The sequence below is a fragment of the Hyperolius riggenbachi genome, chromosome 7, assembly GCF_040937935.1.
Source record: "Hyperolius riggenbachi isolate aHypRig1 chromosome 7, aHypRig1.pri, whole genome shotgun sequence".
In the NCBI taxonomy this organism is placed as follows: Eukaryota; Metazoa; Chordata; class Amphibia; order Anura; family Hyperoliidae; genus Hyperolius; species Hyperolius riggenbachi.
The window spans coordinates 278,862,029-278,880,363 of record NC_090652.1 but is presented as its reverse complement, the minus strand read 5'-3'; the positions used below and the strand labels follow the sequence as shown (position 1 = coordinate 278,880,363).

General features: G+C 45.0%; 1 protein-coding gene across 1 annotated transcript in view; it reads left to right on the top strand.

Annotated features, from left to right (window-relative positions):
- Positions 1-18,335, top strand: part of KIF5C (kinesin family member 5C) — a 148,244-nt gene that overhangs the window by 61,951 nt on the left and 67,958 nt on the right. The window contains exons 6-12 of the mRNA XM_068245840.1: positions 240-295; positions 3,833-3,920; positions 5,206-5,330; positions 9,550-9,654; positions 12,901-13,049; positions 13,135-13,283; positions 17,843-18,018. Coding sequence (XP_068101941.1) covers positions 240-295; positions 3,833-3,920; positions 5,206-5,330; positions 9,550-9,654; positions 12,901-13,049; positions 13,135-13,283; positions 17,843-18,018 — 848 coding nt within the window. The remainder of the gene's footprint in view (positions 1-239; positions 296-3,832; positions 3,921-5,205; positions 5,331-9,549; positions 9,655-12,900; positions 13,050-13,134; positions 13,284-17,842; positions 18,019-18,335) is intronic.

Genomic DNA, 18,335 nt, shown 5'->3' with positions numbered 1-18,335 from the left:
AAGTACAAATAATGTATCAGATGAGGTATCTGAATTTTGTTTCTGGTGGACTGAACATGTAGTCAGTTGATACAACGCAACTGAATGATCGCTTAAATTGTTTTGAAATCCGTTGCAGAAAAGGTTTGTGTTATTGTAGCTCTCTGGCCAGTATAAGACATTCACATTTAAGTAGACAAGTATTTAATATATACGGTAATCAGTTTACATATTAATTCCTTTCCTCTTCCTTCCTACAGTGTCCAAAACGAACTTGGCAGTCCATGAGGATAAAAACAGAGTCCCCTATGTAAAGGTAAACCAGTGTTTCTGTCAGAATATACACATTTATTATACTATTTTTATCATATAGTATTTATATAGTGCAGCCATCTTCCGTTGCACTATACAGAGTACATTGTCTTGTCACTTAAAGAGACTCTGTAACAACATTTTCATCCTTATTTCTTCTATCCTATAAGTTCCTATACCTGTTCTAATGTGCTCTGTCTAACTGCAGCCTTTCCTAGTTGCACAGTGGCTGTATTATCTCTGTTATATGATGTAATCTTCTCTCCTCTGTCGGGTCTGTCGGGCTCAGGCAGTCTGGCTGGAATGTGCTGTGCTGCTTGTGATTGGATAGAAGCTATACACAACCTCTCCAGGCCCCCTGCACACTCTGTATGACTAACACTGAGCTCCTCTCAGCCTATCACTTGCTATGTCTTTTGTTTGTAAACACTGCCTACAAATGGCAATTACAAGCCAGGATTGCAGCAGGGAGTGGCAGAAACATCACAGAGGGGCCCAGGAGAACATAATGAATAGAATGGTATGCTTTTTATTGTAAGAATTTTAGAGTACAGATTCTCTTTAACCGTCCTCAGAGGGGCTTACAATCTAATCCCTACCATAGTCCTACTATCTGAGTAGTTTGTGTAGTTCCCTGCAGCAGGCCCAGATTGGCCACTTGGTAAATCCGGCATTTGTCTGTGTTAAAGTCAAGTATTGGCTTGTGTTTGTTTTGTTTTTTAATATTTTTTTTTGGGGGGGGGGATGGACGCCTGGTGGCTAAAGGTCAGGATCACCTAAAGATATTCAACTATTGGCAGAGGTGACCAATATTCTGTGTCTATACATGGACACACAATGGCTACGTGATCCAATCTCAGATGGGGACTTTAAACTGATCTACAGATTACCAAGAATGCTCATGGTGAATCAATACTCATAGCAGTGTGTAAGGGCTACAAAGGACCAAAAAGCCCTCTTAAGGCTCATTCACACTACAAGAGCTTTTCTAAGCGCTTTCTGATTTTAAAAGCTCTTGCGAATGTTACTCTATGTATGTGTTCACATTGAAGCGATGTGATTTTGCCAAAATCTCACATAGCATCGCAATAGCAAGAGCTTTTAAAATCTCTAGCGTTTTTAAAAAGCCTTTGTAGTGTGAATCAGCCCTTAAAGAGAACCCGAGGTGGGTTCTAAGAATCCAATTAGCATGCAGAGGCTGGGTCTGCATATAATACCCAGCCTCTGTTGCTATACCGATCCTCCCCCCCCATAGGTCCCCTGCGCTCTGCTGTACCCCCATAAATTAAACGCCTTGCTAGCGACATGCAGCGTGTCACCAGCCGGCTGTTTACATGTGAAGTGTCAGTCTCTGACGCTTCCCCGTCTCCACCATAGCGCCGGTCCCTGCCCGCGTCCCTTACCTCCAATCATTACAATTGTAATGCAAATAATATGGAGGCTGCCACATTTATTTCCCTTTAAACTATACCAGTTGCCTGGTAGCCCTGCTGAGCTATTTGGCTACAGTAGTGTCTAAATCACACCAGAAACAAGCATACAGCTAATATTTACAGTTCTGCTTTAATTTTAAACAGAAGATGAAAAATTATCTTCTAGGAAAAAACTTGGAGTAATAGTGAATTGGATCGGGTCAGTTATTGATTTCATTGCTTAAAGGTACTTCGGGCAGTGCAGAAACTATGGAAAGATGCATATCATTTTAAAGCTCTCTTTCTCCTCTTTCCAATGATATATAAACCGCCGCCCTACGCCTTTTAGTTTTCACTATTACCGCGATTGAAATTGCCGCGGTCGCGATTTCAATCGCGAAAATAGAGAAAACTAAAAGGCGTAGGGTGACGATTTAGGTGTCGCCAGAAAGAGGAGAAAGAGAGCTTTAAAATGATATCCATCTTTCCATAGTTACATTGTATTACACAATCCGACTTTTTCCGCAGAATGGAGCTGCTGACACTGGGGAAAGTGTCGTCCTGTGTAATACAATGTAACTATGGAAAGATGGATATCATTTTAAAGCTCTCTTTCTGGCGACACCTAAATCGTTGCCCTACACCTTTTAGTTTTCTCTATTTTCGCAATTTCAATCGCGGTAATAGTGAAAACTAAAAGGCGTAGGGCGGCGGTTTATATATCATTGGAAAGAGGAGAAAGAGAGCTTTAAAATGATATGCATCTTTCCATAGTTTCTGCACTGCTCGGAGTCCCTTTAACCTCCTCAGCGGTATGGACGACTCTACACGTCCATCACCGCCGGAGGTCGCCGCTCAGGCCCTGCTGGGCCGATTTGAGCGAAATAAAAAGCAGCACACGCAGCCGGCACTTTGCCAGCCGCGTGTGCTGCCTGATCGCCGCTGCTCTGCGGCGATCCGCCGCGAGCAGCGGCGAAAGAGGGTCCCCCCAGCCGCCCGAGCCCTGCGCAGCCGGAACAAAAGTTCCGGCCAGCGCTAAGGGCTGGATCGGAGGCGGCTGACGTCCATGACGTCACTCCGCTCGTCGCTATGGCGTCGATGTAAGCAAAACAAGGAAGGCTGCTCATTGCGGCCTTCCTTGTTTATTCTGGGCGCCGGAGGCGATCGGAAGAACGCCTCCGGAGCGCCCTCTAGTGGGCTTTCATGCAGCCAACTTTCAGTTGGCTGCATGAAACAGTTTTTTTTTTATTAAAAAAAACCCCTCCCGCAGCCAACCCTGGCGATCTTAATAGACCGCCTGGGAGGTTAATGTCTGTAAATATTACCTCTCAACTTCAGTCTGCAGCTGCGTGAGCTAAGAGTGACATGGAGGTTGCCATATTTATCTCCTTTTAAACAATACCAGTTGCCTGGCAGCCCTGCTGATAGCTTTGGTTGCAGTAGTGTGTGTCACATACCTGAGACAAGCATGCAGCTAATCTTGTCCGATCTGTCAGAAATGCCTGATCTGCTGCATGCTTATTCAGGGTTTATAGCTAAAAGTATTCGGGGCAGAGGATCAGCAGGACAGCCAGGCAACTGGTATTTCTTAAACTGAAATAAATATGGCAGCCTCCATATACCTCTCTCTTCAGTTTTCTTTTAAACTGATCTGTAATCCTGATAACACAATGTAAGTAGTGTTGTGTACTGGTCCATTTTAGTTTACTGGTTTACAATAGAGTAACCATGCAGCTCGGGGTGACCCAAACCACTAGGAATGTATATGGGGGATAAAAGAGACCGAAAATCCCTCCTACTAATAAGCAATGCTTGGTGAAATTTGCAGCCTTAAAACAGAAGGAAATTTGCAACAATTCAGCTATAAGTGAATATTTGTGGCTACCCACAATGCACCACTACTGAATATGCAAATTATCCCTTTTCACCCCTGTAAGCCAGACAAGCATCCGGAACCGCTGGTGTATAGCAAGCCTATAGCTTTAAATATTACACAGCCACACCAACCCCACATGTAGACAGCCTGTTTCGGGCTTTTGGCCCTCATCAGTACATGGTTTACAATATTAACTATAAAAGAACATTTAGCAGTAAAATTGCGTGATGTAATTGTGTTCTGTGTGTTTTAGGGCTGTACGGAGAGGTTTGTGTCAAGTCCTGAAGAAGTGATGGATGTCATCGATGAGGGGAAAGCAAACAGACATGTAGCGGTCACAAGTAAGCTATCATAAAATGACCAACACCTTGTGTACAGTACAACAAAGGGGCCTCACTTATAAAGCGGTCTTCAGATTTGCCTTAATGCGCCATTGTGCATTATATAGACGTGCTTTAAAAAGAGGTAGCATGGAAGTGTGACATGTCTACTGTTAATATTTAACCCATTAGCAGCTTCAGTAGAGTTATCTCGTTGACTGTTTTAGACCTCGGTCGGCAGAACTCGTGCTTTAAATTTTTGGAATGCTCTGAACTCTCTCTAGTAGCAGAAAATATAGAAACTGAAAGCAGGAGTCCTCTTATTGTCTCACACTGCCCCTAGTGACAAGTGGCTATAAATACAGATTACAGCAGTACTAACTAGAAGAAAGAAAATGTAACCAGTAAGAAATAAAAAAAATTGCTAAAATACATTGGACTAGAGGTTTTTTTTGTTTTTTTAAAGAGGAACTGTTGTGAAAATAACATCATGAATAAAATGCCAGTTTTACAGCATTGCCACTCACCTGTCCCGGCATGTGGCTCCGTCCATTCCCCCATCTTCATCCCCGCTGGCTGCCTTGTCTTTATGATCCATCATTGCGTAATCACATACGCCAGGTAATGGAGAAGGGCCCCTGTGAGGGTGAAGAGGAGAGCACATGGACTAATGGAGCAGCGGGACGGGACAAGCGAGTTGCTAGGCTGATAAAGATAGTACAGGGAGCACAATAAAGATGAGGGGTATCAGGGAAGGGGTGGGAGGGAGGGGGCCACAGTTGCCCTCCCTTTTGTATAGGGCATTGGTATCAGTGGGGGGCATATAGCGTCCTTCTGGCTCCCCATCCCCAACACTCTCATGCACCTGCAGTTTGGCAACGACCCAAAAAGAGAACAGCTCACAGCAACTGTGCAGCACACTTCAAATGCAGGAAGTGACCAATGACCTCACTTCCACACCTGAATTGTACTCCGTGGTCACTGAGCCGTTCTCTCCTCTGTTCATATTGCTGCTGCTCTGAGATTTGTGTGTGAGGGACTGAGAGGCAGCAGCGGCCATACAAGTCACACACAGGGTAGCCTGGCAGCATGGGAGGCCCCTGCTGTGGGTGAGGCCCTAAGTGGTGGCTTGGTTGGCAGTGAGCCTAGCTGTACCCCTGCGGGGGGGGGGGGGGGGGGGAGGCTCAGGTTCCCAGGTTACTTTTTGCCCAGAGACCCATTGTGGCTTGAAGGGCCCTGCATTTGGCCCATTGCCCTCCCTGCACACCTCATGTATGATTACATTTGCTATTTTTTTCCCTTGCAGACATGAATGAACACAGCTCCAGAAGTCACAGCATTTTCTTAATAAATATAAAGCAGGAAAATATTGAGACTGAGAAGAAGCTCTGTGGAAAGCTGTACCTGGTTGATCTTGCAGGAAGTGAAAAGGTGGGTGACTTCCTGTGGAGATAAGTCTAGATAGGATATGGGGCTAGCATGTCTCCCTCTTGTGTAGTAGAATCACAAGAGATCCCCAGAGGTGGATCACTGGTGTTTGTTTATGGAAACTGGAGCAAGGAGGAGTGGCCATTGTTGGCTTACATTGTCCTGCCTGCGCTGCAGCTCCGGTGGGCTTGGTTACAGTTTTTTACCGAGGAGTCCTGAGGTCTCTCCCCACCTGATATGCTGAATCACTGTTATATTTACTTGATACAGGGAACCTGTCACCAGGGTGAAGCAGTCTTGAAAGCATTTTATGAAAGGTGACCCTGAAGTGATAGGAAATAAGTTTGTGTATACAGTAGGGATGGTCACTGAGGTGCAAATAATTTTGAGTTGATGGAAAATTATGCAAATTTTGTCTGCAACTTTATGCAGCTTAACCATGAACCTATCAAATCCGGCTGAGGTAAAATCTGATTGGTCCATTTCAAGGTGCATAAATTTGCATAATCCTGCATTGACTGGAAACTATTTGCATCTCATTGACCATCCCTAATGTACAGTTCAAATCCTATTTAGGCTATTACACATGTCAGATGGAAGTCTCTGTAAAAAAAAAAAGATGGAAGACTGAATTAAAGGGGCACTATGGTGAAAAATTGTAAAATGTAAAATATGTGCAAACATAGACAAATGAGAAGTACGTTTTTTTTCCAGAGTAAAATGAGCCATAATTAACTTTTCTCCTATGTTGCTGTCACTTACAGTAGGTAGTAGAAATCTGACATTACCGACAGGTTTCGGACTAGTCCATCTCTACATAGGGGATTCTCAGCAAGGCTTTTATTCTTTATATGTTACCCTAAATTGGATTTAAACTATGTTGTTGGCCAGCTTCCCTGCTCGCAACACCGTTTTTTGGCAGTTGGATAGAGCAACTGCCATTCACTAAGTGCTTTTAAAAATAAATCCCTGAGAATCCCACCCCCCATGTAGAGATGGACTAGTCCACAACCTGTCGCTTCTGCCAGATTTCTACTACCTACTGTAAGTGACAGCAACATAGGAGAAAAGTAATTTATGGCTCATTTTACTCTGGAAAAAAAACGTACTTCTTATTTGTTTGTTTGCACGTATTTAAAATTTAAAAATTTTTCGCCATAGTGCCCCTTTAAAAATGACAGGTTTATAGGCACACTTACACACAGCACTGAAAACTACTGATGATTCATCAGATAATGTGCGCGGGCAGCCAGAAACTGCACTTCTCCTTTTCACGCAGCCATACTTCGTGGACACATACAGTGGGTTGCAAAAGTATTCGGCCCCCTTGAAGTTTTCCACATTTTGTCATATTACTGCCACACACCTGAATCAATTTTATTGGAATTCCACATGAAAGACCAACACAAAGTGGTGGAACGAAAATCATACATGATTCCAAACATTTTTTTTACAAATAACTGCAAAGTGGTGAGTGCATAATTATTAGGCCCCCTTTGATCTGAGTGCAGTCAGTTGCCTATAGACATTGCCTGATGAGTGCTAATGACTAAATAGAGTGCACCTGTTTGTAATCTAATGTCAGTACGAATACAGCTGCTCTGTGAGGGCTTCAGAGGTTGTCTAAGAGAATATTGGGAGCAACAACACCATGAAGTCCAAAGAACACACAAGACAGGTCAGGGATCAAGTTATTGAGAAATTTAAAGCAGGCTTGGGCTACAAAAAAGATTTCCAAAGCCTTGACCATCTCACAGAACACTGTTCAAGCGATCATTCAGAAATGGAAGGAGTATGGCACAACTGTAAACCTACCAAGACAAGGCCATCCACCTAAACTCACAGGCTGAACAAGGAGAGCGCTGATCAGAAATACAGTCACGAGGCCCATGATGACTCTGGACGAGCTGCAGAGATCTACAGCTCAGGTGGGAGACTCTGTCCATAGGACAACTATTAGTCATGCACTGTACAAAGTTGGCTCTTATGGAAGAGTGGCAAGAAGAAAGGCATTGTTAACAGAAAGCATAAAAAGTCCCGTTTGCAGTTTGCCGCAAGCCATGTGGAGGACACAGCAACCATGTGGAAGAAGGTGCTCTGGTCAGATTAGACCAGAATGGAACATTTTGGCTAAAATGCAAAACTCGGTGTGGCAGAAAACAAACACTGCACATCACTCTGAACACACCATCCCCACTGTCAAATATGGTGGTGGCAGCATCATGCTTGGGGGGGGGGGGGGGTGCATCTCTTCAGCAGGGACAGGGAAGATGGTCAGAGTTGATGGGAAGATGGATGGAGCAAAATACATGGCAAACTTGGAAGAAAAACTCTTGGAGACTGCAAAAGACTTGAGACTGGGGCGGAGGTTCATCTTCCAGCAGGACAATGGCCCTAAACATAAAGCCAGGTCAACAATGGAATGGTTTGAAACAAAACATATCTATGTGTTAGAATGGCCCAGTCAAAGTCCTGATCTAAATCCAATCGAGAATCTGTGGCAAGATCTAAAAACTGCTGTTCACAAACGCTGTCCGTCTAATCTGACTGAGCTGGAGCTGTTTTGCAAAGAAGAATGGGCAAGGATTTCAGTCTCTAGATGTGCAAAGCTGGTAGAGACATACCCTAAAAGACTGGCAGCTGTAATTGCAGCAAAAGGTGGTTCTACAAAGTATTGACTTGGGGTGCCGAATAATTACGCACACCCCACTTTGCAGTTATTTATTTGTAAAAAATGTTTGGAATCATGTATGATTTTCGATCCACTTCTCACATGTACACCACTTTGTATTGGTCTTTAACGTGGAATTCCAATAAAATTGATGCATGTTTGTGGCAGTAATGTGACAAAATGTGGAAAACTTCAAGGGGGCCGAATACTTTTGCAAACTACTGTAGCTTATGATCTACTGGCTCTCGTACATCTTAATTACGAACGATTGTTGGTCAAAATGGTCCGCCGACCAAGAACTGTTGCTTATCCCTGTCTTTTCTTTCAGTCGTTCACTTCAGTTTTTTCTTTAATGATATTTGGTCAATCAGTTGTTTTTGAACGACTTCTATCTGACAAGTGTACAAAGATTTAGTGTTAAGAATGGAGGGCTGTAAATAAGTTTCTGCTGGTTGACATGGAGACCATAATGCAACTCTCACCGACCATACATTAAAAGTCCTAAAACTCTGCCTGAGGAAAAAACATGGAGTTCAGGAAACAGGGAAAAGTTCCCACGTGTGCGTGTAAAGGTCCTCGTTATCCCAATTTCCTGAACGATCGACTGTCTGATTCTATCATTATGATCGATTTGAAACTGTCGTTCATGCCCACACGCGTTTTGGTCCTGCTTTTTCCACATGCGTGTTATGTTGCATGTCTACAGCCATGCTCTTCCCACATGCGTGTTATGTTAGATGTGTACAGCCATGCTCTTCCCACATGCGTGTTATGTTAGATGTGTACAGCCATGCTCTTCCCACATGCGTGTTATGTTAGATGTGTACAGCCATGCTCTTCCCACATGCACGTTATATTCTATGTGTACAGTTATGCTCTTTCCACATGCGTGTTATGTTATATGTGTATGGTTCTGCTTTTTCCACATGCATGTTATTTTGTATGTCTACAGCCATGCTCTTTCCTCATACGTGCTGTTATGTGTACAGTCGTGCTGGTCCCACATGCATGTTATGTTGGTCCCACATGCATGTTATGTTGGTCCCACATGCATGTTATGTTGGTCCCACATGCATGTTATGTTGGTCCCACATGTATGTTATGTTGGTCCCACATGCATGTTATGTTGGTCCCACATGCATGTTATGTTGGTCCCACATGCATGTTATGTTGGTCCCACATGCATGTTATGTTGGTCCCACATGCATGTTATGTTGGTCCCACATGCATGTTATGTTGGTCCCACATGCATGTTATGTTGGTCCCACATGTATGTTATGTTGGTCCCACATGCATGTTATGTTGGTCCCACATGCATGTTATGTTGGTCCCACATGCATGTTATGTTGGTCCCACATGCATGTTATGTTAGATCTGTACAGTTATGCTCTTCCCACATGCGTGTTGGTAAGATGTGTATAGTCATGCTCTCCTCACATGCGTGTTATGTTAGATGTGTACTGCCATGCTCTCCACACACACACACACATACACACCTACACACACACCTCGCCCAGCACATTCCTGCTGATGCCTTCTTTTTTCTATCAGGTCAGCAAAACCGGAGCTGAAGGAGCAGTTTTGGATGAAGCAAAGAACATCAATAAGTCTCTCTCAGCCTTGGGCAATGTAATCTCCGCTCTGGCCGAGGGAACGGTGAGTAACCGGAATCTGCTGCCTGGTTATAGCTGTGAATTATTCCTCCCTGAGGAAGATGGGAGCATCCTCTTCCTCATATTAAATCACACAGTGCTCTGTTGTGGCTCCAGGCTCTCTGTGGAAGCCGTTATCATTGTGTGTTTAATGAGCAACCTCCTCCTCTGTATTCATGAAGGCATCAAAATACTAATGAGCCACATCAACTGACCTTAAAGGGGAACCGTAGTGAAAACCGCATAATGAATAAAATTGCTTACCTTGTACAATCTTTTACAATTCACTAACCCTGCAAAACGCAATGTCCTTGCCTTAGGTGCTAATAAAATGTCCTATTACCAGATGCACTTAGTTGTCTTCTGAGAGGTAAGCCAGCCACTTCCTCATTAACTATTTAATTGATTTTTAATATCCTTGCATGCCTCCAATCTTTAGAAATGAACTTTCTCATCTCTTTTGGGAGGTTGTAGTGTAAAACGGAGCTGTCAGCCATACTATTTAAAAATAAAAACACATGTATAAGTAGATAAATGCCTGCTCTACTTACATAACATACTGTATTGCACTGTCCACGTTTTGATTTTAGTGATTTTTGTGCAGTAAAAAAAAGAGAAAATCCTCCTTAGGATTCTCCATTTTAACTGTGTTTATCTTGAAGCCAATCCTGATGTAATTTCCTCCCTTTCTCTCCTTTGCCTGATTGTGTATGCATTGCCCGCCCTCCTCCCAGTCTTAAAGTGAACCTCCGGGCTAAAAATCTACTCAGCAGAACTGAAAAGGCTTGGTGTTTAACAGTTTCACAGCATCAGAACTTTGTTTTTCTTACCAAAGCATCATTTTTTGCTGTATTTTTATCTAAGCTCCACCTATCAAAGAAAAAAAGCCTGGGCTTTTTTCCCTGATGCTGTGCAGAGCATGATGGGATTTCCTATGTTGTTGTTCACGTTGCTTAGCAACTGAACGGGGTGATCAGGACACAGGACAGTTGGAACTGTGTCTCATGCTCCCTGTCACCTCATTACAACCAAAAAGATGGCTGCCATCATGAAATCAAACATTTGCCTGTTCTTTTAAAACAGCGTGGGTAAGAGATTTATATTACATATCTATTTTAATTAACATAAGTAATGTAACTTAATGAAAGTATGTTTGTTTGTTTAGGCTGAAGTTCCTCTTTAAGGCACTCCCAACCAGCTCTGCAATAGAAAACACATTGTCTCAGCATGAGAAATATTGGCCACTTAGAGAGGAACAGAGGTGTGGGAGGGGAAAACGGGAGGGAAAGAGGCTTCAGCCAATCAGGCTGCATTAGTTAAGTCTGAGGGGAAGTAGAGAAGCAAAAAAAGGACAACCCAGCATGCCCTGCAACTTTCGTTGTGCGGCAATGTACCAAATAAGGCCCCGCTCACACTGCACGCGTTGCCGTCCGGATTTCGGCAACACGTGCAGGACACACACGCACTACATCAGAAAGTGCATAGACTGCACTGTCTGATGTTCACACTGCATGCGTTCCGGACCAGTGTGGTCCACGAACGCATGCTGCACGCATTTTTTTAATAAAACACGCGGCTGACCCATCCACTTTCAGTGAATGGGATCAGCCCCACAACGCATACAAACGCAGATGACGTGCGTTTGTACGTGTTGCGTTCCGAACGCACAGCCATCCGCGTTTGATGATGTGAACGGGGCCTTAGAGTCAGGTAAACTGGGGAATGATCGTTTATCAACAAGAAAAGTAATAGTGAGTTTAACTTTTGGATTGCCTGGTTAGCATCCTTATTACTTCACCAGATAAAAATAAAAAGAATTGATTTTATGCCCGACAGTTGCACTTTAATGTAGCCTTGAAACCCGTTTCCTTACCTTTGTTCTAGAGCTTCATTAGCCTGGACCCAAGTGGATGCAAGACTTTCCCCACTGGCCTATGTGATGGTTGCAGGTTTTTGCAACACAGTTTTGAGAGTACTAATAAGTATCCTCATACTTGTCCAAAGTAGTATACAGACATACTACACTATGTTGGCTCCTGGATTCTTTTGTTTTTTGCTTCCTGGTCTATGGAAGGTTTCTCTAATCATTAATCAGTGTGGTTTGCCTTCTTAAAACAAAAGGTAGTTGCGATAATTCAGCTTTAAAGTGGATCCGAGGTGAACTTTTACTCATTGCATAATTGTGTTCCTCTCCTATTGTTTATAGGGCATTCCTCAAGCCAAATACTTTCTTGTTTTTGTTTTAATACTCTAATTCCCTATAAACTAAATAAACCACACCCACAGGTTTTCAGAGAGCCTTGGCAGTAGCAAGGGCTCATGGGAGCTCAGTCTGGGCAGGAGGAGGAGGAGGTATTACTAGCCATTGATTTCAGAGGCAGAGGGGAGGAGGGAGGGGGGGGGATTAGGTTTTTTTCACAGGTAAGATACAGATAAGCCTGCCTCTGTGTAATGTTTACAAGCCACATGGCTGCTGTCATTGTGTCACAGGAAGAAATAATCATTTTCTATTAAAGCTGTTTGCAGCTAGATTTGCTGTGTAAACTATCTAAACTTTAAATAAGATATATAGACAAGTTACTTGTTAGTTTTTCATCTCGAATCCGCTTTAAGTGAACAACTGTGGCCCCCCACAATGCACCACTGCTGAATATGCAAATTATCTCTTTATGCCCCTGAAGCCAGGCTAGCATCCTGAACCACTGGTGTATAGCAAGCCTATATCTTATAAAAATTACAGAGCCACATCAACCCAACATGCCGACAGCCTATTTCGGACTTTTTGTCTTCTTCAGTGCATGTCAGGGATTCATAGGGCTTGGATCAGAACAGAATACCCAGAATACCCAAGCCGACCTAAAGCCACAAGGAAAGTATAGGGGACTAAAAGAGGCTAAAAAGCCCTCCTACTACAAAGCAAATACTCAGTGCAGTAGCTTTTTAGTAGGAGGGTTTTTTGGTCTATTTTTTTTTTTTTTTTATGTTCCCTAATACTTTTCCTATGGGTTTTGGGTCACCCCAAGCTGCTTGGGGATTCTGTTGGTCTAAGCATCAAAGAATTTGTCTCTCAAGCTAATGGAAATATGGGGCTTCCATAGATGCTCACTTTTAGAGTGTACTTTTATGCACCCTGTAAGGGCCATCTGAATCCAGAGAGTAGAGAAAGCGATATTTGGTGCTGAGAATATTTTGTATTTCTTATAGTATTTATTCCCCCCCCCCCCCCCCCCCCCTTTTTTGTATCCTGTAGAAATCCCACGTGCCATACAGGGACAGCAAGATGACCCGGATACTTCAGGATTCTCTGGGTGGGAACTGCCGGACAACCATCATAATCTGCTGCTCTCCATCCGTCTTCAATGAGGCCGAAACCAAGTCCACCCTCATGTTTGGCCAGAGGTAGGTGTATCTTTTTCTCTGACATTTTGTCCGCTGGAGACCTCCTGGTGCGTCCACAATGCTGATGGTGTCTTTCTCATCACAGAGCCAAGACCATTAAGAACACCGTATCTGTCAACTTGGAACTAACGGCTGAGGAGTGGAAGAAGAAGTACGAGAAAGAGAAGGACAAAAACAAAACGCTCAAGAATGTTATTCAGCATCTGGAAATGGAGCTGAACCGATGGAGGAGCGGTAAGAAAACAACTTGGAAATGTATGTATCCTATTCAGAGGCGTAGCTAGGGTTTTCAGCGCCCGGGGACAAAGACTATTAATGCGCCCCCTAAGGCGAAGGGGCGTGGCCAAATATGGGCGTGGTTATGGGTGGAGCCAAATGTACATGGAGGTTAGCAGGCTCACGCTCACCCACCCTCCCTCAGTAGGTACCTTCCAGCATGTTCCAAGACAAATTCAGCAATCATGAGCCCCCCCCATCAAGACAAATTCCGCAATCATGAGCAAACATGACCAACTCAGCAATCATGAGGCCCCCAACAAGACAAATTTAGCAATCATGAGGCCCCCAACAAGACAAATTCAGCAACCATGAGGCCCCTAACAAGACAAATTCAGCGATCTTGAGGCACCCAACAAATCATGAGGCCCCCAACAAGACAAATTCAGTAACCATGAGGCCCCCAACAAGACAAATTCAGCAGTCATGAGGCACATAAATAGACAACATTTCACATAAATAGGCAGAATGCCCCCTTAATATGGTAGACACCTCTCACCTGGCAGCAGTTCCCCAAAATACACTCAATCTGACAGCAGTGGTTCCCCAAAAATAGGTAGCCCCAGAATAGGTGGCCAGCAGTATAGATGTCCCCAGAACAGGTAGCCAGGAGTAGAGATGTCCACAGAACAGGTAGCCAGGGGTATATGTGCCCAGTATATGTAGGCAGGGGTATGTGACCCCAGTATATGTAGCCAGAGGTATATGTGCCCAGTATATGTAGCCAGGGGTATATGTGCCCAGTATATATAGTCAGGGGTATATGTGCCCAGTATATATAGTCAGGGGTATATGTGCCCAGTATATGTAGCCAGGGGTATATGCCCAGTATATGTAGTTAGGGGTATATGTGCCCAATATATGTAGGCAGGGGTATATGTGCCCAGAGTAGGTAGCCAGGGGTATATGTGCCCAGAGTAGGTAGCCAGGGGTATATGTGCCCAGAGTAGGTAGCCAGGGGTATATGTGCCCAGAGTAGGTAGCCAGGGGTATATGTGCCCAGAGTAGGTAGCCAGGGGTATATGTGCCCAGAGTAGGTAGCCAGAGGTATATATGTGCCCAGAGTAGGTAGCCAGGGGTATATGTGCCCAGAGTAGGTAGCCAGGGGTATATATGTGCCCAGAGTAGGTAGCCAGGGGTATATGTGCCCAGAGTAGGTAGCCAGGGGTATATATGTGCCCAGAGTAGGTAGCCAGGGGTATAGGTGCCCAGAGTAGGTAGCCAGGGGTATAGGTGCCCAGAGTAGGTAGCCAGGGGTATATATGTGCCCAGAGTAGGTAGCCAGGGGTATAGGTGCCCAGAGTAGGTAGCCAGGGGTATATATGTGCCCAGAGTAGGTAGCCAGGGGTATATATGTGCCCAGAGTAGGTAGTCAGGGGTATATATGTGCCCAGAGTAGGTAGCCAGGGGTATAGGTGCCCAGAGTAGGTAGCCAGGGGTATATATGTGCCCAGAGTAGGTAGCCAGGGGTATATATGTGCCCAGAGTAGGTAGCCAGGGGTATATATGTGCCCAGAGTAGGTAGCCAGGGGTATATATGTGCCCAGAGTAGGTAGCCAGGGGTATAGGTGCCCAGAGTAGGTAGCCAGGAGTATATATGTGCCCAGAGTAGGTAGCCAGGGGTATATATGTGCCCAGAGTAGGTAGCCAGGGGTATATATGTGCCCAGAGTAGGTAGCCAGGGGTATATATGTGCCCAGAGTAGGTAGCCAGGGGTATATATGTGCCCAGAGTAGGTAGCCAGGTCAGGTGTCCCCCTCCCCAGCAGGAGGGGAGCAGCGCAGAGAAGAGGAAGAGCTGCTCTCTCTCCCTCGCTGTCCCCTCCAATGTCTGTCCGGGACGGTGCTGGCAGCCGCGGGCGGAACGGAACTTACCTCCGTCTCTCGCAGCGCAGGATGGATCTGCCGCTACTCTGGTCTGGTCCAGACCAGAGCAGCGGCTGCGCACACGAACTTCCGGCCGGCGCTGGAGCGAGACGGAGGTGAGTTCCGCCCGCCGCTGCCAGCACCGTCCCGGACAGACATTGGAGGGGACAGCGAGGGAGAGAGAGCACCTAAGGTGAGGGAAGGAGGGGGGATATGGCCCCCCTTCCCCACCGTCCGCACAGCTCTCTCTTCTCTGCGCTGCTCCCCTCCGCCGCAAAAAAAAACAAAAACAAAAAAAACGAAGCTCAGCTGGGCGCCCTTGGGGACCCGGCGCCCCGGGGCACTTGTCCTACCCCGACCCCCCCTAGCTCCGCGCCTGATCCTATTCTGAAGAGCATCGGCCACCAAGGAGGATGAACAGAAATAGTCTGAGTATAAAAGAGAGCAATGTTTTTGTTTGTTTTTGCCCAATAACCCTCCAGGACAGGTGCTACACATGATATAGGGCCCCATCCCCGGTGCAGGAAACGCCCAACTAGCTCACGCCCAGGTATCACTCTGCCAGTTGTGTGTTTCCTGTCCCAGGGAAGCCAATTGTGCTCTGAGGGTGTGATGGTCAGCAGCGAGAGAGTGCTGAGGCCTGGATGTCCTGCTGATCCTCTGCCTCTTGTACTTCTAGCAAGAGACCCTAAACAAGCATGCAGATCAGGTGTTTCTAAGAAAAATCTGACAAGATTAGCTGCATGCTTGTTTCAGGCATGAGATTCAGCCAGGACAGTCAGGCAAGTGGTATTGCTTAGAAGACAAATATGGCAACCTCCATATGTCTCTCACCTCTGGTTCATTTCACCTCTGGTTTATTTTAAATGAATCATCAGTGGAAAAAAAAAACCCTCCCCCCCCCCCCCTCCCCCAGAGGCCGAGCTCTAGGTCATCCTTACTGCACCTCGCAAGCGCCACTGTCATGCAAGCCCACGTTGTCTGCGATGTACTGTGCAGGCGCATGGACCTCGGGCCGGTGGCTGCGAGAGGAGATGCGGCGTGGGACATGTCGGCTGCAAGGGGCTGGAGGAAGCCCCGGGTAAGTAGAGCAGGGGGGAGGTTTTTTTTGCCTTATGCCTGATTATTCCTTTAAGTAGAAGTAGCCTAATTGATTGCTGCCTGCACCCATCTCTGGTAGGATTTGCCCCACTTCCTGTTAGTAGTTTGATGAAAGGCACAACAAGCTGGACCTGCAGGTGTATATTTAGCTCCTCTTGACTCATGCTACGTATGCTGTAGCTTTCGGTAAAGAGTCTGTATTTCCCTGCCTTGGTTCTGTACAGCTCCTTTCATGTCTGCTGGTTGTTAGACGTCTCCCGGGGGCTTTGCTGCCTGCGCCGTGCTGAATGTATTTTTTGATTAAAGCCCTGTCGTTGCCACGGCGACGGCATCTGGCAGGTCCTCCAGGTTTCGAAAATATAGCTCGCAAATGTGATTACAGGTTGAGAAATGACTTTATCATGCTTTTACAGTGGTTTCTTGATGAGCAGAAGTGAAATTTCCCACGTGGAGTTATCCGGAGTTGGTAGCTAGGAAATGGCATTGGGGACTGTTGTAAAAAATCAGTAGTCTGTACAGAACGCAATACGCTTAGCAGGAACCTTAGTGAAAAGGGTAAAAATATAAATCAGTACATTGCAGAAGAAGAAGTTACAAAATAGACGAGATCAAGAAATGATTCATATTCGCCATGTAATATGATCATGTTGTTTGATGAGCTAGCCTGCACATCATAATCTTTACTGCAGACCTGAAAAAAACAAACAAACAGCGCCAACTGCCATTAACTATAACCACGCCCCCTAACCATGCAACAGGCTAAAAGTTTTTTTTTGTTTTTTTTAATATACTTGTGCACAGAGGGAGATGGCAGTTGGAAACAGCTGTTTTTTCCCACGATGCAACAAGGCTCACAGACCAGAAACTGTCAAAACCTAGGTCCTGACATCACACTATGGGAGGAGTTTCATCACAATGGCCTCAATTCACTAAGCTTTATCAAACACTTTATCAAACGTTTGATAATTTACCTCATGGGTAAAATCTAATTTTGAATTAACTAAGGGTTATATATTTATTGAATGTTTTATCGCTAAAACGTTCAATAAATCTTTAACACCTTAGTGAATTCAAAATTAGATTTTATCCATGAGGTAAATTATCAAACGTTTAAAGTGTTTGATAAAGCTTAGTGAATTGAGGCCATTATTAGATCATCAGGTGAGTCTGTAAGACTATTTGAGAAAAGATAGAGATTTCTCGGGGGGGGGGGGGGGGGGGGGGTCAATACTAGGTTAGAGGTTCTCTTTAGCCAGCATAGGGCCAAGGTCCTCACATTTTTGGCACATCTCATATTAATAGATGGGACTGAATCGGGATAGGTTTGGTTCGTCAAATAAAACAAATTTCTCGGTCCATCCTAAACCCTGGCATGGATATGGCTCTCAAGGACTAGAGTTCTACACCTGTGGTCTACAATGAAGCGGTCCGCATTTACTGAGCATATGCAGGAGGAGTTTACTGAATCAGCAACGCTTTTTGCACAGTGTTTGTTTTTATAGCTGCTAGTGCCAGCAGTATAGCAATAACGTATGTATGATTGTTTTGCAGGAGAGGCTGTGCCCCTGGATGAACAAATGAGCTCCAAGGATCAGAAGAGCTTTGAGCCATGTGACAACACACCAGTCATTGACAACCTGTCCCCAGCGGCTGCCGTTGTCACCTCTGAGGAGAGGAAGAAATACGACGAGGAGATCGCCAGCCTTTACCTACAGCTGGATGATAAGGTTGGAGCAGATATTCTGTGCTTGGTTTGTCTGTATAAGGAGTACATACAGGGGCCTTCAGTCAAGTCCTTTGTATCCATTAACAACCAATCATCATTTTTCATGCTGATCTGACACCAGTAAGATGAAATCTGATTGGTTGGGTTGCTGAACTTTGGTAGCTGAGGTTCACGCGATAATGTGATTGGGACAAAATGGATACCACTCTGGCTGCTACTGTACTTGTGTCTTTGGGTACCCATTGAACTAGCACTTAAAGGATACCCGAAGTGACATGTGACGTGATGAGATAGACATGTGTATGTACAGTGCATAGC